General features: G+C 45.5%; 1 protein-coding gene across 1 annotated transcript in view; it reads left to right on the forward strand.

Moving 5' to 3' along the window:
- Positions 1–453: 453 nt before the first annotated feature.
- Positions 454–19,982, forward strand: part of BARHL1 (BarH like homeobox 1) — a 39,826-nt gene continuing 20,297 nt past the window's right edge. Inside the window, exons 1-3 of the mRNA XM_083485321.1 lie at positions 454–787; positions 1,084–1,712; positions 9,139–9,361. Coding sequence (XP_083341447.1) covers positions 1,250–1,712; positions 9,139–9,361 — 686 coding nt within the window. The 5' untranslated portion in view covers positions 454–787; positions 1,084–1,249. The remainder of the gene's footprint in view (positions 788–1,083; positions 1,713–9,138; positions 9,362–19,982) is intronic.

Raw genomic sequence — 19,982 nt, forward strand, 5'->3', positions numbered from 1 at the left:
ATATATATATATATTTTAAAAAAACTTTCATCAGCACGCATAAAGGGAGACAATGATTCAGCTAATTGTGAACCTAAAATAAGCAGTTTTTAAAATGCACCCAACTTCACACACACACACACACACACACACACACACACACTAGATCTCCCCCGCACGCGCACACACCGCATTGCTAATAACCCTATTTAGAACTTCATCAGTGGCGTAATGATAGGAAACAGGGTGGAAATTGCCGGTTAACAGTTGGATCTGGGCTGTAATTAATTCAGTGTCTCTTTTAATCAAACCGAGGAGCGATCAAGTTTCCTTGGTGTGTGGCATGTGTGTGACATCACCCTAAAAGCTGGCCAGCCAATCAGGAGAGAGGCAGTGAGGCACGTGAACTTGGGTTCTTGGTTTAAAAAAAAAAAGTAGAGGAGGAAGAAGGAGAAGAAGAATTCCAAACTAAACCCAGCAAGTTGAGAGGTGTGAGCGCTGATTAAAAAGGGAAGCACTTTCCGCGGGGCGGAGCTGAGCTGTCCTTGGTCCTGAAAGCAACGCGGCGTTCCTACTTCGCCTCCAACATCAGGGACTTTTGCAGGCAAGGCGGCTTCGGAAGGCGACCATGGGAGGCGGTGGCGCGGCCGCGGTCCCGACCCTCCAGTCTAGGCGCTTTCAAAGGTGCTGAAACGTCCTTCCAACCTGCCGCTTTTTAACGCGTTCGCCTTCTTGAGCAGAGACGGACCTCGAACAGAGATCGCCTGCGCTGTCCGCGGTCCTGAAACCTCCCTTTCCTTAGGCGCTGGTACGAAAAGGAGAGCTCGCTCTTCGTTCTGTAATCCGTGCCTCTCGCTTGCCTCATTCACTGCTCTTTAAGAAAAGAAAATCTTGTTATGGACTCTTTGAAAGTTCATTGTTTGGTTAAGTCATTTCCTATAATTTAGGGCTGATGGATCTATGGTTAGCGGTGGCGATTGCGAATAGTTCAGATTAGGGATCTTTCTCCCTACGAGCAAAGTTTCACTTTCGCCACCCCTACTCTGGCTCCTGTCTTCCCTTCCCCTCTTTCTCTCCCTTGTCTCCTTCCCCTCATCTCTGCAGCTAGCTTGACTGCAGGTTTTCAAGAGGGACAGCGCCTTGGATCGTAATACGGACCGGCGATTGTTGCTGCACTAACTTTGGATCCGAAGTCCCGCAGTTCCAAGGTCGCTCTTCTTCTTCTCGAGCCTAATCCGGACACCGGCTGGTCAATGTCACCCTGAAAGGCATGGAAGGTGCCAACGGATTTGGGATCGATTCCATCCTGTCCCACCGAGCCGGGAGCCCCGCCGTGCCCAAAGGGGAACCGCTCATGGGGGAAGGACGCTCCCCCTTGGAACTTAGTCCCCGCTCCGAAATCAGCAGCGGCTGCCCGTCGCCCCACTCTCCCGGGAGGGAGTGCTTGGAAGCAGTAGCCCAGAGACAAGGTGTGGCAGTGGGGCTGGAGTCTCACCTCCAAGCGGGGCAAATCTTGGCCCCTTCACAATCCAGAACAGTGACCTCCTCCTTCTTAATCAGGGACATCTTGGCCGATTGCAAGCCTTTGGCAGCCTGCGCCCCTTATTCCAGCAGCAATGGACAGAGCGCGCAGGAGGCACCGGTTCGGATTCCCCCCAAATCCGGAGAGGACTTCCGGGAGAAGATGGACAAGAACAACAGCAGCAACTCCTCTTCGGACACAGAATACAAAGGTAAGGAGAGTTTCTCCTAACTCTATACCAGCGCCTGCTGATTTCTGATTGAGCCCTCTATTTCTGAACGAGTAACACTCGCGCGCACATACAAATAGAGTTTTCCCTTCCCGTTGGGATATCTCCTAAGAACCAAAGCTGGTCGATCTAGCTCACCAGCGGCTTCCGGACAGCAAACCCGCATGTTGCTAGTCCTCGGGATCTGGTATTCAGAGGTGCATGTGGACATGCAAGTTCTTCTTACCCCCCCCCCCCTTTTCTCTCTCGGAAGGTTCGAGGATGAAGGACAGGATAACATTCGGTTGGCCTGATTTGGGATATTTCCTCTTTTTCTGTTTGTTTGTTTGTTTGTTTCTGTCGTTAGTTCAATCTGTAAAGTTCCGAATTCTGCTAAAAATATTATATTTGGAGGGAAGGAAGCTAATATGAGAACCTGGCGGAGATAAATACGAAACTTCTTTATTTGCGCCTTTAACTCCGCATAACCCAACCACTTGCCTGTTTCGATTGTTATTTCCATCTATTCTGCGCCAGCAATCCTCCTCCATGTCTCAGAAGCAAAACCTATTGAGCTCAATTAGATATACTCTCAGGAAAGTGGGTATAAGGGTTGCAGCCCGAGTGTTTCTATAGTCACCAGGATATTCTGGTCTGCATTCTGATTTAAAGTTGATTCTACTCTGGAGAAAAGGCATTCCGACCCCACCCCATATAAACTGGATTTACTGAAATGAGATGGACGGGGTACCAATATTATCAAATTCGTTAGGTTGCGACACGAATGATTTTTGACACACAGATCAATACAAGTTGTCAGGCAGATAAGAAAGAAGGCCAAACTTCAGTACAGAAGCTTCGCCTCTTCGCCTCTATCTGATTTCCTATCATTCGTAATCATCCCTTGAATGATCGGTGGTTCCCCTTGAGTCTGCCCCACCTCCCCTAGAAAACTTTTCGACGAGAGAACTCGTAATAACGCAGCGGCGACCTTCAAGCTCCTCGTTCACTGGGTCGAGGAGGCTTTGAAAGGCGCCAGTCCCGTTAAGCAAATGACAACTTTTGAAAAATAATCTGCTATGGGAAATAGCTCGAAATTAAATACACTGGTGTTTGCAGAGACGTCGAAAGCAAAAGCAAGTCTTCAGTTTAACAATTGGCGGGGGTGCTCGCCAGAGAGTGACTTTCCTTCTGATAAGAATTGTTTTTACTTTCTTTGACAAATACGTTTTTCAAACCGCAAAAGCCACCCGGTCCAGGTCATTTCCTCCCGCCATTTGCCCCCCCTCGCCATGAGAAGTAACATCCTCAAGAGATTTAATGCATCATTCCTCTTCGGGTTTACTTGGAAGCAACCCCCCATGACGTCAATGAGTTCAATTTCCACTCCGTAAGACTTTAGTTCCGCGTGGTTACTCGCGTGTAAGTCCAACTGAAATCCAGGGCGGTGGAGAATAATTTACCAGTAAAACAGCCGTAAGATTGGACTGAAGTGGAGTTTAATGACAGCACAAACCTAACTACGCCAACTCAGAAGTAAGATCCTATTGAGTTGCGCGGGCGAGGGGGGGGGGCTTACTCTCAATCATTGCGGTTTGGCTTGTCGCCTTAGACAGAAGTCACTGAAAGCAGGAAGAAAGCCTGTTCCGAGGTGTAGATATATATACAGAAATGCCGGATAGGAACCGAAACAAACATCGTTGCGTGGAACGGGAAAAGGCGCAGCTTTATTCCGGAGCATATCTCACTGAAATCTAGGAGGCTTGATGCAGAGTAAACAACGCGGCCCAGGATGAGACTTCCAAACGGAAGCTCTTTTTTCCTCCAGGCCAGAATAGGATCTGCAACGAGCAATACCTCTGCAGTTCCTGGTGGGTTTTATGTTTCCTTTGGAAGGAGAAACTGACAGAATGGAAAAGCGGCCCAGGAAAAGATCAGGTCGTTGGATCGAGGGAGGCCATCCCTTTCGATAGCGGTTTTCCTGTAGCTCTGAATAGCGCGATTACATCTCCTGTGTTGCAAGTTAAGACCTACTTTGTTCTGTGGGGCTGGCTCCCAAGCATGGCTGCGATCCAGATACTCCTTGACCCTATTGAACTCAAGCGGACTCACTTCTGCGCGGACGCGGTCAAAACTTCCGACTTGCAGCCCCATCCGAAGCTGGTTTACTCGGAAGCAACTCCCGCACGCGAGGGTCAATGCGTAGCTTCCTTGCTCGTAAACATGCTCAGTAAATGCAGGTTTAATTTAAATAAAATAAAACCAATAACAATTTTTTAAAAAAATATAAAAAGTAAAATTCCATCCTCGGCCTGTTTATACAAAAGGCCCGGATCTTGGCCACGCGCTCCTCCTCCTTTTCCAATTTTGTGGGCGCATCCAGGATTAACAGCTGGGCCGGTAGAAAAAGGCAGGTGGTATTCTGGACCCAGGCAGGGTCCCCCACTGGGGAATTCCTGCCCTTAAGTCCAGGTCTTTTCTGTTTCCAGCCTCCCCCCCATCCCACCCCCATTAACCAATTAAAATTTCAGTTGCTAAGAAAGAGAAACGGAAATTCTTTTTTAAACCTTCTTCATTCCCGCCCCAACCGTAAATTGTGTTGGATTTCAGCCACAAACATATACCCCCCCAAAAGCATTTTACATTACCATTCAACTTTTCTTTTTTTGCTCTTTACTTGCTGTTTTTAAAGGCCGAGTTGCTACAGTGGATACATCAAGGATATATTTAGAAGCGTGGAACTCTAACATCAAGAGGTGTCTCCTTCTTCACGTTTATTTTATTTCTCCTTTTCTTCCTTTTCTCTTCCCCCCTTTCCTCCACTTTTCTCTCCTTCTTTTACCTCCTTCCTTTAGCTCTGTCTTCATTTTCCCTTTCTTTTTTCCCTTCTTTCCCCCTTTCTTCTCTCTCTCTCTCTCTCTCTCTCTCTCTCTCTCGCTCTCTCATTCCCTCCTTTTTCTCTCCCTCTTCCTCAGAGGAACTTCCCTGAACTTCAAACCCCTCTCTCCACTTTCTCAATCTCTCCCTTCTTCTCCCTTCTTCCCACCTCATCACAACTCCAGAATCAGGTTCTCTGCCAACAGCATCACCCTTAAAAACATAGGTTCTTCCTCCTAAGCTCACAGTTCTTTGCACTGACTGGCAGCGCCTCTCCAGGGTTTCAGACACGAGATAATTCGCAGCCCTCCATGGAGAGATGCCAGGAATTGAGCGAGGCGGGTGCTTAACCGCTGAGCGACGGCCCTACCCTTAACGCCCCCACCTTTCCCTCAGGTACACAGCGCCAACTTTCTCTCTGTCCTAGCCCCCTAGTCTAAGCTGAACATCAAAGCCTAAAGAGGGGTCTATTTTGAGAGAGAGAGGGAATGATTTTTTATTTAGCTTTTCAAATATCAAATTCATTTATTTGCCGCCCGCCCGCCCCCCCCCCGCAAAGTAAACATTCTGTAGAGGTCAGTGCCACTGATTCCAGGACACCCCCTTTATTTCTTATAAAGAGAGGAGGGGTGCGGAGAAGAAACAGACTTGTTTGCGCCTTCCATCCATCAATGAAAGAGCATCTCATGTTTAAGAGATATTCATGCCTATCTGGACTCGGTTTCTGGTTGAAGGGTTTCCCATATCCCTGGTGGCTCAATTAAGTGGATTATTGTCTTCCTACAGAGAGAAATCAACGCGCGTGGAGGCTGAGCTTTGTCGCTCCTAAACCCTGCCACAATGAAATTTACCATAAACCCCTGTAAAAAAGCTAATGCGGCCAATTTATATAAACCGGAGCCAGCTTCCCCCCACCCTATAGATAAACATAATCTCTTTAAGAACAGAGATAAAGGGGGTGGGCGAGAGAAAGGGGGGAGGAACTGCAGGCCGTGGCCATTTCTTTCAGAGTTACCAGCTTTCACCCTTTATTTTTGCTTTCCATCAATCCGAAATGCCCTTTTTATCGAAAGGGATACGTCTTGCACCATGGGGGGGGGGGATCGGTTTCAATCCGGATGGAACAGGAGTGACTCCCGTGCGATCTGGGGAAAAAGTAAATCTGTGTTCAAAGGGAGGAAGGAGAGGGGAGGACTAATGATTTCTGGCAATATCTAGTACCCCCTTCCAATGGCTCAGTGTGAAACCACTTTAAATTCGCTGTTGTTTAACGCAGAAAGAAAGGGATAATGGGGGGTGGGGTATCAGAGCTGAGGGGAGAAGGCAGAAGTTTGACCTCCCTTGCTACTTTTATTTGACAACTGCCCTTATTGGGTTCAGTTGCCCGTTCATACATCAGGCTCCCTGCCTACCCCGAATATATACAAAATGTATTGTGAATCAATCAGAGAAATGGGCTGCCCTAAGCCAATTGTGACCTAGCTCTACCGAAAGCCTTCTTTTCGGGGGCAACCCAGAAAGTTGAGGCAGTTTTCTTTTCCTTTATGTGCCTTGAGAGAGGGAGGGGGGGGGGAAGGGGAAAGTCTGCACCTCTCAATATATATAAAATATCTGGAGAGAGAAAGGGGGCGAAGGGAGTCATTTGTTCTTTTCCCTTGGATAGATAAGCGATCCTTTGTTTTTGTTTTGTTTTGGGATGGAAAGCCTCAGGAACGCCTACTTTAGGGTGGTCTTTAGCGGGCTGGAGAGAGCTGTAGGTTCGAATCCTCAGTCAGGCCTCTGTGGTAGGACTTGAGTCAAGCCTACTTCGCAGGTTGATTGTGAGGATAAAGTTGAATACCACACGCAACTCTTCGGAGCGAGGGCGGGCTGTGATGACGGCGGCAATAATACACGGATGAATGCCAGTTTTATCCCAAAACTAACAACAACAACAACAACAACAACAACAACAACAACAACAACAACAACAACAACAACAACAACAACTGTAATCCCATTTCTTTTTGGAAGTTTCTCTAGGAATTTGAGGAAGCTGATCAGATCCGATTTCTTTCAGAGTTAATCCCTGAAGCAACAAAATCTGGGTGCTGTCATAATTCTCAAAATTTAAAACCGCGATCTGACATGACTTACCTGGGAGTCAGCTCCACTGAACTCAGTGGGTTTACTTCTGAGTAGCCCTAGGTAGGGTGGCATAGCTTACTGTTCAGTGATGGAAACTTTATTGTCAGCGGAGGTGAGAAAGTCTGGGGAGGGGGCACGGACCCCAGCCAATAAAATAATGGAGAAAAAAAAGGATTTTGTGGGGAAAACGGGGGAAATTTGAATTTTAAGAAAAGTCAGAGGCCCAAGCACACTGATAGAGGCATAAATCCCTCAGAACTCGCTGGGACATTTCTGAGAAGATCCAAGCAACTAAAATGACGCACGTTTAGGCTGCAGCCCTCTACCCATTTACCTGGGAGGAACCCTCGTGGAATTCAGTGAGGCTTGCTTCTTCTAACAAGGCATTTTAGGGTTGCAGTAAATATTGGGGAGGGGGTTTAGGCTGCGTCCTATCCTGGCGTTTACTTCGAAATAAGCTTGATAGATCTCGGTGGGATTTGCTCCCAAATAAACGTGCACAGAATCGGGAGAGGCGGGCAGTGTGTTCACCGGGAAGAAAGCACCATTGATTTCATTGAGACTTACTCCCAGGTAGAAGTGCATAACCTGGCTGGCGCCCTTGAAAGTGCTCAGTTTTGTCCGCATTGCATCTTCAGAAGGACAACGCGGGTACCCTCAAACCAAGATTAAAATGTCAATTTTAAAATTCAATTCAATTTGACTTGTTTGGTTTATTCCTCTGCTTTTAACCCCGCAAAAGGAAGACTCGTTTGCCTCAGATACCGAAATTTCTCTGGGTTGTATGCAGAAGGTAGTGCTACTCAGAGTTGACGTATTGAAAATAAGTAGTTTAAATGGGTCTACTCTGAGTAGAATTTAACTGGCTGAAACCCAAAGGCTTTGTTGAATCTGTATGGATTTAGGGTGGTGTGTTACTTACTTTAGCATTCATTAATTCAGATTATCACTAATTCCAGTTGCAAAAACCTCGGATTTATTTCCATTATAGAGAACAAAATCAGAGCTGTCTCCAATTAGTTTTTACTCTGAGTAGCCTCGCCGAAGTCAATGGATCTAGTCACGCTCATTAATTTCAGTGGGTCCGGCCTGAGTACTGTAATGGGTAACGTTGGCTACAGATCACAGTTAAAACGAATTAAAGTACTGTACCTATAGTTTAAACGGGAGTGCAACTCCGGCATCCCATAATTTTTGACACTCTTTGTTAGGAATAAGATATTTTCTAAAATTTCCAGGTTCGTTTCGTATAGCCGGACCCTAGGCATGTTTTACACAGAAGTAACTCCCATTGGGTTGAGTGGCGTTTACTTCCCTATCGTCTTCCCTGTTACTTGTGAGTAAATTGTACGGATCGTGTTGAGACTCCATCTCAAGCCCATACGTTTATTCCTGTTAATCTAGTTGTCTTGCCTTCTTAAAAAAAAAAAATCCATTTGCCCGAAGGATGCAATCTATATTTTGTGGATAAAACTAACTTCAGTAGTAGTTTCCTGGCTTTTCTGATGCGCATCTCGATCCTACCCGTGTTTACCTGGAAGTAACAGTGCAATCTATTCCAGAATGACACAGTGAACACCGAATTTATTTTATTTAAGCGGGGGGTGGGGATAGTTTCCTTTAAGATCAATATTTATATATTATTCCGTGAAGAACATTTTGGGCATCACCTAAAGTTAAGCGCTGTGACATCCCCTTAATTTCAGGGTTTGTACTAAAAGGCTTGGGGACTAGAAATATGTTTGAATAAATAAGTAATTTTAAGGGGAAATGTTTCAAGGGCTTGCTTAACTCTTTGGCACTTAAATCAGGCTGAAGTGGATCGCTGACGCAGACGACTGTGAACCCAGCCCTGAGGTCGATATGATATTGGGAGGGCTATAAATAATTTTAATAATAAAATAAATAATGTGTACGCACGCATATAGATATTTGTGTGTGTGGTTAAATTTACTGTCCTCTTGGAATATATTGAGATATCTCTCCCTCCCCAGTATCTCAGGTCGAGGGTATCTCGAATTTAAGTGACTAGTTCTCATGAAAGTACCTTCGGTTTATAATACAGTTACGCTGTTCCTAACTGGGCTCACGAACGGACTTCTTTGACTTATTAATGGGCCTTACTTGTGAGTAAACATACCTAAAAGGAGGATCTTAAGGCTGCAACCTTATCCACATTTCACTGACGAGGAAGCCCCATAGAAAGCTATGGAAGTTACTTCCGAGTAAACAGGCATAGGGATCTCATAGAAAGGGGCGCGGACGTGCGCAAGAGAAACGAGCAGCGGCCCGCGCCCCTCGCCGAGGCGTCTGGTCTCTTCACTCGTCTTCCCTCCCGCGTTTGATAAGGGGACTTTCCCTTCTAATCTGTCTGCACTGATTGTGGCAACGCCTTTTCTCTTCCGCCCCCCTTCCCCCTGCTCAGTGAAAGAAGAAGGGGACAGAGAGATCTCCAGTTCCAGAGAGAGCCCCCCAGTGAGGCTGAAAAAGCCGCGCAAGGCCCGCACAGCCTTCACGGATCACCAGCTGGCCCAACTGGAGCGGAGCTTCGAGCGGCAGAAATACTTGAGCGTGCAGGACAGAATGGAGCTGGCAGCGTCCCTCAACCTCACAGACACCCAAGTAAAGACCTGGTACCAGAACAGAAGGTAAAAAGAGAGCGGGAGAGAGAGCGGGGGTGGGTGGGTGGCAAGGCAAGGAGGAGGAGGCGGGGCACCTTTCACCTCCCTTACTTCGGATTAGTTACCCTGGAAAAGGGTATTGTTCCTCCCACTCTGGTTTTCGAAGAGCGCAGTTCTATGCCAGTTTATGCTCGAAAATTAAATCCTGTCGCTTGCAGGAAAGTTTGTTTTGGATGGCATCCTAAATCTTTGGGTGAAGGTTGGGAAGAGAGCCTACTTCAGGGGTTGCAAAAAGCAGAGGAAAGGGTGGTAGTTACTCTGCGGTGGTTACTCTTTATAATAATAATAATAATAATAATAATAATAATAATAATAATAATAATAATAAATGCCATCCTTTACTTTAAACTTCTTTGGCAAAACGCTGTGCCTCCCCAACACTGGACGGGAAAAAATCAAATCCACAAACTCGAGCTGTTACCAAAGTAATTAACACAGAGAGAGAAAAATTCTGTTTCTGCTTCAGTTTAGTTGAAGGAATTTAGTTTTGAAAGATGCATGTATATATATATATATTTAACTCATTTGGGTGAGTTAACCCCACCCCCCTTGTACTCCAACTCTAACTCCCATCATCTCTGTCCATTGACCGTGGTGGCTGGCGCTGATGGGAATCAGAGTCCAACTGCATCTAAAGGACCAGTTTCCCCTCCCCTGACCTAATAAAATATTATTTTTAATATAGTCAGCTTCAATGCCGCAGTGACACTTGCACACTTTTAAACTACAGAGCTCTTCCAAGGTGTGCAAGGTTTTTTGGTTACCCAAGGCTCTTGGTCAGATTATTAGGGGAAAGTATTCGAAGAGTTAGTTTACAAATATTCTTAAAGGTCTCCTTAAATAAATAGAATAAAATAAAGGAAAAAGGTTCTAGGTGTCCTGGAAGAGATTCAGATATACAAGCATTTTAAAAGCGCTATATGAATGGTAAGTTTGATGATCAGCAGTATTTCAAGCGAAATATTAGTTGCGTGCGTGCATAGACAGAGCAAAGTTGGCTACAAGTCTTTTTTGGAGCGCGGGGGGTGATCTAGGAACGTAAAGGGGGTCTTTCCCCACGTTTGTGCAAAGGTAAACTAGCCTGTACGTTCCAAGGGCATGTGAAATACTTCACGGTTACACTTTAGTGTGGCGTCGCTTACTTTGTATTTTAATTAAAATCCTTGAGAGCAACGATCTCCATCTCTCCCCCCCCCCGGGGGGGGACAGAGGGCTGTTTAACCCTTTCCTCCTCCTCAACATTCCAGATCAAACTCCCAGAAGGGCGAACGGGAAGGAACCGGGGAGGGTGAAATTAGCAGAGCTACCTATATCCTGTTTTGTCTAGTAACCAGGTAAACCACAAACACCCACAGATCTGAAACTGCTGGGCCCCGAAGAAAAACGCGCTTTTCCTGATATCTACCTGTGCAGCCCTGACACGTACAAAGAAAGTTTGTCAAAATCTGGGGCTCCTGATAGTGTTGGTTGCTTTAAAAGACCAAACACGGGTCTTCGATCTCTTCGTTCGCCCGCGCACAGACACAAACACGCACAGTCCCCGGATTATTTTGCCTTCGCTGACTTGCACCTGAACGTGTGAATGGTTTCTGCCAACTCTAATGGCGTCGGAGGTGATTCTGAGGTCCTCCCTATGGTTTTGGATCCTCATTGGCTGGCTGAATGCTGCAGCGATGACCATACATATGGGTAAATTTGGGTGTCTAAATTTTGACACAGAATCTTCACTTTTGCTCAGAACTGAAAGGTCATGACTAACGTAGGCCCGTCACTGTCAGTGGGTCTACTCTGAGTAAAGGTTAGTGGAATACAACGCAAAAAGTCGTTCCACACAAGCAACCCCGAGTTTGGGCAAGGAACAGCAGCCAGTTCTGTGTCTCTGCATGGTAATTCGCCCCCCCCAAAAAAAAACCCACCCCACACAGCTCTGCTTCAGTCATATATCATATATCACATTGGCTACTTGTCCTGGGATGATGGGAGTTGGAGTCTAGCAACGTCTGGAGAACCAAAGCTTCCCCATACCTCTGGCTTGCCCCTTAAAACATAACGTTTCTCTCTCCCCACAGTTAGGGTGTTTGTAAACAGTCAGGATCCGATCCCGAAAATAAATGTAAAATTCATACACAGGCGCAAGCAAACCATCCCACGCTTTAGTCCCATCTCTTTCCCTAGCCGGCACCAGCTTGCGTGTTATTAAATCCAGACGTGCTGAAATGAAATAGCGCCTGGTTTCAAAATGAGCGAGATTTCCCCATTTGGAAATTAGCGCTTTAATAACTGGCTCAGATTGTTGACAAGCTCACCTTTTGGTAGCCAGAGGTTCAAACCAGCACTTAGCAAATTTGAAGGTGCGTTCCTCTTATTATTATGTAGATTTTTTTAAAAAAAGAGTTACCGTAATTGCATTCTTTGGTTAGAACTGTCCTTTTCTTTGCACATATCGGAGGCTATATTTCAGCTGTAAATGAGCCAAGGACGGTACCACGCTCTGATTTTGGGGGACATTAACACAACCTGTTTATTGATTTGTTTGCAGGGAGATCAGACGAGGTCGCCTGTTTTAATGAGCATTAATTCTGATTTGTTTGCACGGCGGTGAGACGACGTTGCGCCAAAGCTCACTTCCCCTACTTTCCTCATCCCAAAAAGTCATACATTTCGCGGGAAGTGGTTCAACTATAATTGTGTGCCTGACTTGAAGTGGCTAGTAGGTAGCTGAATTTCCACCTGAAAATAGCTACAACCTCTCTCTCCTCATACGAAGGTCCTCACTGTTCATCTTAAATACCTTTCCTTCCCATTCCTCAACGCTGAGCTCCTTTGGAGGAATATTCATTCTGCAGGGAGTGTGAGAACACACATACAGGGTTGCTAACTTTTCTTTATTAGAGCTGTTCTCGTGCCTTTCAGGGACCCAGCCGGAGGAAGCTTTTCCCACCAGCCATCACCTTTCCAGGGAAAGGTATACGTACCTAAGGTGTGTTTGGGAGTCAGGCTGATGCCAAAGGGCAGAGGAGCAGGGGTGGCCGAGAAAAGGTGGCAACTCAGTACATGGAATCAGGGGCACGCAGTGCGAGGCTAGATATGGTTTACTCAGAAGTAAGTCTCATTTTGTTCCAGTTTTAATTTGAGCCAATGGGCTGTTTCAGCTTCGGTCATACCCAGAGCAGACCCATTGAAATTTATGACCAACTTGGCTCCATTAATTTCAGTGGGTCCACCTTGAGTATAACTCAGCAGGATTCTATCCAATATTTTCAGGAATACTGCTGAATGCAGAAGCAATTTATAAAAGAGGAATGGCAGACGAGGGCGCCTCTGAGCATTTAAGGAGTGCTCTTCTCGAAGGTAAGAGAACACCCACATCAGCGTCAGGAATAAAGTCGTTTAAATCAAATATATCAGTCAAAGAACATTTCAATCAAGGTCAAACTTAAATTTTCGCTGTTCACAATGGATATCTGACTCCGTCGAGTTTCCTCTTCCAGTAGGACTTCTTAACACGCCCTGGAACTAAGTCCAAAAATTAGAGGTTGATAAAGTAAGACATTTTAGGCAGTGGCAGGCGTGAAAAGAATTGCATTGTTATAGCGCTTGGGCTTCCAGCAAACGAATACTGGGAACTATAGTTTACCCCGCCACGGTGCTACACTTCCCAGCACAATTAACAATCAGCAGTTCCCAGTTTCTTGGCGCGATGTCATGTTCTTTAAACGTACGGTATGTAGGCAGTCAAAAAAAGAAACCTTCTGGCGGATTTGCAGGGCAGTTCCAACTCGGTTTATTAAAAAATAAGTCCCATTGAGTTCCATGTGAAAACGGGCATATGGCTGCAGCCAACGCCGCGGTTCTTTTTATTGAGATCGCCTTCTTGCTAACCAAGACTGGAGAACACGTATTCCCAGTCCAGTATTAACCTCACGGCAAACCATAAATGGAACTCCAACAAAAGGGAATAAAGGCCTTTATAGAAAGCGTGTAGAAGGCTGCGATATGGAAAAGGAAATGTCCGTTGACATGTGCAAATGCATCACTCGATGAGCAGATAGCAAGTTAAACGTGTGAACGGTCTCTCCACGGGAGCTGACACGGGAGTTAAATCTCATTGGCAGCAACGAGGCTTCTTTCCGAGTAAGCCTGCCTAGGAGCACAATTGCCTCCTTTCCTCAAAAATGCCCCCTTTCCTGAGAGACCTGTGGCTTTAACCCTTTAGTCCTCAACCCCTTTGAAAAGAAACTAGTCTACACATAATTTGCATTTACCAATATTTCTCTCTTAACCGGCTCGGGCCTTTCCCCAGTGGCTAAATGCAGACTGTAAGCTCTTGAGGGACGAGACCTGTTACATTTCTTTGTGACTCTCAGAGGAGGGGTGTGGCATATACATCGATGGTACTATATAAATAAATAATCATTATTATTTAAATTATTTATTGCCCACTTTCCTCCCTAACCTCTTCATAAAAAAATCCCAATAATGGGATATCTATCCAACGAAGTCCTTTTCAGAGTAGCCCCTGTCGAAATGGCTGTTGCTAAATTAGTTAAGTCCATCAGTTTAAATAGACGTGCAGTTGTTTAGGAATAATAATAATAATAATAATAATAATAATAATAATAATAACAACAACAATAATGTATCCATTGCTAGTCCCACTCAGAGTAGATCCACAAAAAATAATGGACATGACTAATTTAAATCCAATAATTCCAATGTGCGTGCTCTGAGTAGAACACAGAAATAATAGTTACTATTATTTTTATTGTTATTTGGCATATAGAGAAAAGAAGAAGCTGATCACTCAGCCTCGTGCACGTACCCATTTCCCACATTACAGACAGGTTTCAAGACTCAACACGTGTGTTTTTTTCAATCCTTTCCTTCCCTCCACCAGTTTCTGTTCCTGGTTTTTTTTAAGGTTCGATTTTGTTATATGAAGCCTGTTTTTGTAAATAAATCTCTTCCCACCAATCGCAATTATTTAATGCCTGCTGTTTACCTCCCACCCACCCCAATCTTCCCATCCCCGCATTTCCCCTAGAAGCAGAAACTATTTCACAGCCGAGACTAGCCGTTTAATTCGGGAGGGCAGAGAAAATAAGAGCGACGCGAGTGGGTGGGTGAGAGAGCAAAACTCTCCCGGTTGTTTTTTTTTTTTTAAGCTAAACACACACAACATTGCACATAACACACTGGCCCATTAATAATAAATACCAATTACTGCTTTGGGCATCAATAATTAAGAGCAGTTACAGTAATTACACAATTATTATGATGATGAATAATTTACTCTGGAAAATAGGTCTGAAAGCGCTTCTTCCGCAGCAAAACGGCGAGAGAAAGGGATTGTGGAGGCTGCTTTTGATATGAGGCGGCGGCTCCCGAGCTCCTAGCCACCGTCCGGCCTGCGCTCGGCAGCTCCATTTAGTAAAAGAACAAGAGTTTTCCTATTTTGGCACCGCCGCATCTCAACGCGTGGGATACACAGACAGGGCAATAGATAGTCCGGAAGATACCGGTCAGTTTCACCATTGGGTTGCAACTCTGATCCATTTCATCTATCGTTTTGTGAGCGTTCCAGCCCCTCTATAAGGACAAACACAAGCGATTTATTTGTTCCGCTCCCCACCCCCTTTACTCTCAGACGCAAAGATTTCTCTGTGTCTCGTTCACACGATTTCCTGCTTCTTTGCTTTTTCTGCGCCACCTCCCTCCCCCCCCCCCCCATTGATCGGAGTTCCGTTTTTGTTTTTGTTTTGCAACTGACAATAATAGCGCATTGGCGATGGATTTATACCGGGCCATCTGAAGGTCACGACTTTATTAGTTGTTCCACGGATGTTTTCCCAGTGCCATTGCGTCACAGTTGTGCTGGAGAGGCACTCTTGCCATATAGCACTGCAAAAGCAGAACCGAAACGAAACAAAATAATGCAGAGTATTTGTGGTATGAAGAAAGTCAAAGGATTTCACCCAGAAGCTACATGCAAAGACGGGAAACAAATCCGTATGTCCACCCCCAAACTTTTGTAGGTACAAACGATATTGAAAGCTCAGTTGTGTATAACCACCCTGGTAGCATCATGAGCACAAATAATTGTGTATGCACAATAAAGAAGATGTCTAAATGGTCCTTCTCTCATACAAAAGTTATTATTATTATTATTATTATTATTATTATTATTATTAATCACATAAATAAGTTAGGTCCTAAAAATACGCACCTCAAGTGTCAAAATCTGGGGTGAAGGGGTGCGCCTTCAGCATTCACAGGGGAGTTACACAGGTTGGGGGTCACCACAAAGAAGGCCCTCTCCTGGACTGCCACCTTCCTGCCCTCAGCCTCTGAGAGCAGAGGAACTAACAAAAGTGTTCCCTCCGCTCATCTCAGCCCTTAGAGGGTCTCTAGGGAAGGAGGCAGACTTCCAGATATTTGGTACCTGAATCATTTAGGACTGTGAGCACCTTGAATTGGGCCCAGAAATGAGCAGCAACCAGTTCAGCTGTTTTAAAACAGAAGTTATGTGACGTCTAAATGGAACCACAGCCGATAATCTGGCTGTTGCATTTTGGACGCAGTGAAGTTTCCAAGTTGTCTTCAAGGGCAGCCCCACACAGTGGCGTAGCGTGGGGGTGCAGAGGGGGCCGGCCGCACCGGGCGCAACATCTGGGGGTTAGGGTTAGGGGGCGCAAATCCACGGGTTAGGGGGCGCAAATCCACGGGTTAGGGGGCGCAAATTACTTGCCTTGCCCCGGGTGCTGACAACCCACGCTACGCCACTGGCCCCATATAGCGCATGTTGCAATAATCCAGTCTAGAAGTTACCAGAGCGTGGCATACAGTGGCCAAATCATCTCTGTTCAAAAGGGGTTGTAGCTGGCAGTGTGTGTGTGTCACACATACACATTTTTCTTTGTTGTTTAGTATGCCTCTGAAAACTGGTTGCGGAGATTCGCAAGTGATGAGTGCTGCTTTCGCACTCAGGTCCTGCTTGCGGGCTTCCTGTGGGGGCACCTGGCTGGCCACTGTGAGAACAGGAGGCTGGACTGGATGGGCCATGGCCCCGATCCAGCAGGCAGGCTCTTCTTACGTTCTTACATTATCAGAGCCAAGCTTAATGTAGTGGCAAGACTGCAGATTGAGATTTCTTTCTTCTCTCGGTGGTGTAGTGGTTACAGAGTGTCAGAGTAGGATCAAGGGGTCCAGGGTTCAAATTCTCCAGTCATGGAGTTCACTGAATGGCTTTGGACCGGTCACCAACCCTCAGTCTAACCCATGCGTAGGCAACCTAAGGCCCGGGGGCTGGATCTGGCCCAATCGCCTTCTAAATCTGGTCCGCTGATGGTCCGGGAATCAGCGTGTTTTTACACGAGTAGAATGCATCCTTTTATTTAAAATGCATCTCTGGGTTATTTGTGGGGCATAGGAATTTGTTCATTTATTTTTTAAAAAAACCTAGTCCAGCCCCCTACAAGGTCTGAGGGACAGTGGACCGGCCCCCCGCTGAAAAAGTTTTCTGACCAACCTATCTCATGCAGTTGTTGCGAGGCTGTGGAGGAGGAGAATCATGTGCGCACATACCCCCCAAGCATCTTTGGGGATAAGGTGGGATAGAAATGCAATAAAGATCTCTTGCCAACCTATCCATGCAGGAAGCAAAACAAATGAAAAACACAAAGTCAATCACAGGCTCCACCCATTCTGTCTTTCATCCAGATCTTGTGCAGATTTCCTCAGAACTAAACCCCACTAAGTCCAACAGGAGTTAGCTGCAATTCTAAACCCACTTACCTGTATGCTTGACTGAATTCAACTGGATTTAGTTCTGAGTATAAATCATTAGGATTGCTGTGTTAGGAATGTAGTGTGCTGCTTTTTGTTGAGTTAGGCCCTTGGTCTACACTGACTGGCAGTGGCTCTCTAGGTCTTCAGACAGGAACTCTGTCCCAGCCCTACCGGGAGATGTTGTGAATTGAACCTATGACTTTCTGCATGCAGGGCAGATGCTCAGCCACTGAGCTACCGCCTTCGTACAAGTGTGGAATGCCTACAATTTGTAACCCTAGTTTGTTCTCCTTGTGTGTTCTTTCGATTCATCACTCTGCTTCTCCGATGTGGTTCTGCAACGCAGCAAAGGTGCATATATTTGCTCTGATTGGAATCCCAATGGACAAAGTGGGGTTTATGCCCCAGCAGGCAGGTATCAGATCAGATTGCAAATTAATCAGAATGTTTGATAGGGTAAAGTGGGGGGTTATATATTGGGGGGCTTTAGGCTGAGGAGAGGTCAGAGGGTTCTGATGACCCCCAAATAGGAACTCTGCAAAGAATAAATTCTAACAAAAATAATTTGCTATGCTTTTTTGAGTGAGAAACTGAAGATGGGTCAGTTAAGCTTCTTCCTCCTTTGGATATCAATTCCTCTCTTTCTGTGTGGACATGTGTGTGTACAGTATTTATTTTGAATTTCTTCCTATAGATTGAACCTGACAGCCACATAAATGCAGTTTGCTGCCTGTAGGCATTTTTTTTTAAAGTTACATTAAAATGGAACAAAAAATAGATTCCAGTTCCACTGTCCCCTCAAAACTCCTTACAAATTGTATGAGCTGGTTTCCATCTCACTCAGTTGTGTCTTGAACTCAGAACAATTGTAACAACTATTTTAATTTGGTTTCGCTTCTTCGAACCAGACTTTTATGTCTAAATTGAAACGTAACAACACATTTTCCACCCTACCAGCATTTTATTAAAACAGGAGGCCAGAGGCATCTGAGAAGGCAAAAAAAACCTCCCCTTATTTTTGTTCCTAACATCTGATATTCTGAAGAGTAGACTGCCTGTGGATGTGGAAGTTCTACCTGAATTAGCACATACCTAATAACTATTGCTCAACCCATGCTGATTTTTCCTTTAATTATTATTTTTTAAGCCACTTAGGTTAGTGGCTATTATCACTTCTTCTGCTGCAGATTTCAATTAATTAATTCTGCCTTGTACTTTTATTTTGGCTGGCCTGTAAGAACTCCCTTTTCAGTATGCTAGTTATGTAATTTTAGACTCCAGCTTAATCGACTTGTGGAGCCCCTCTCTTTTAGATGGTAATGCATATAATTTAATTTGCTTCAAAATGCACTGCTGCATTTCCACCCCACCCCCAGCTCCTCCCACTGAACGGGGACCATAAAGACCAACCTTGATGGGGCCACAATCTCCATCAATTTCATTGGCTAACCTCAAAGTCTGTTTGGGGAGAGAATGATATATTCCTCACTCCGTGCCGTTCAAAATTTCATAAGCTTCTGGTATGCCTCCATTCTCTGTAAGTTATCTCCCAGTGTTGGCCCAGCCTCCAAAGCCTCCAGTCCTTTGCTTTGTAGCAAAGTGCTGCAGAAGAGTGCTCCCCATCTTGACCCAACAGACTGGGACAGAAATTAACCCAATTTCCATGCCATGGATAGCTTGATACCTTCCAATGTTCGCCCAAATAAAAGAGGACCCATTGAAATTAATAGACTTGACAAATTTAGGGCCATTAATTACAATGGGTCTACTCTGAGTGCATGGGGTGTTAGGGGTGGGGGACACTTCATGTTCCTTCTGGGGTAGTCCACCTTTAGTCCCCACCCTGCACTCAGTTTTCATCTGTGGCTTCTAGAAGCTGTCAGCAAGCAACAGTGGCTGCACCCCAGGTACATATTTGACTGGCTGGCTAAACCAGGTGAGGGTAGCCAAAGGTCTCAAATCTTTGGTGCGTTAGGGACTTCCCCTGCACATGAAGACAGTCTCTGGTGGATAGAGCTGACAAGGCCAATAGTGGGGCCAATGGTCAAGAAGGCAGTTTCTACACAATCTGTAGAGGGAAGTGAGAGCCAGATGGGGCTTGTCAACCTGAGAAGGTAGCCCATCTAGCAGAAGTACTGGTAAACTCAGATCCTAAGAGGCTACACTCATTCATGAGAAAGGCTTCAGGAGTAAACCCTGGAGGGAAATCCATACCCCTACCTTGTGGGACATTTTTTCAAGAGAAGAAAAGGCTAAGGAGTAAACCCTAAACAAATCTGGAGTCCCTAAGATGGCTGGATGGTGTCTTGTCTACCTCCTTTTGGCAACTCCTGCAGCCAAGCTGGTGGTGCATTGTTCTGTTTTTCTTTGGACCACATCAGTGAAGCTAAGAGGAAGTCTTTTTCTCTTGGTCACCCAGGACTTCTATACACCCTGCCTGGGTGTGTGCCTGGGAGAGGTCACTTTGGTGTTGTTATCGCAGCAAAAACAATTTGGGAGGCAGCAGTTATGAGCTACCACTCTTTGCATGCCACAGCAAGTACTGTGATTCTTCAGAAGTTTGACTTCACCCCTAGAAGCGCACCCCATTTGTGCCTATAAAGCCATTTTTGATCCCATGTTATGATCTAGGAAGAATGTTGGAAGGGCATCAGTAACCCATGCAGATAATACACATTCAAAAATAGGAGCTTTGCTGCGATTCTCTTGGAGAAATGATGTTTATTTTAAAATTTCAAACTTGAATTTCAGAGCTCTTGTAAATGCTGTTCTCCATCTCTTTCTGAAGTAGTATGAACAC

Source organism: Podarcis liolepis (genome assembly GCF_965112155.1).
Source record: "Podarcis liolepis genome assembly, chromosome: Z".
Classification (NCBI taxonomy): Eukaryota; Metazoa; Chordata; class Lepidosauria; order Squamata; family Lacertidae; genus Podarcis; species Podarcis liolepis.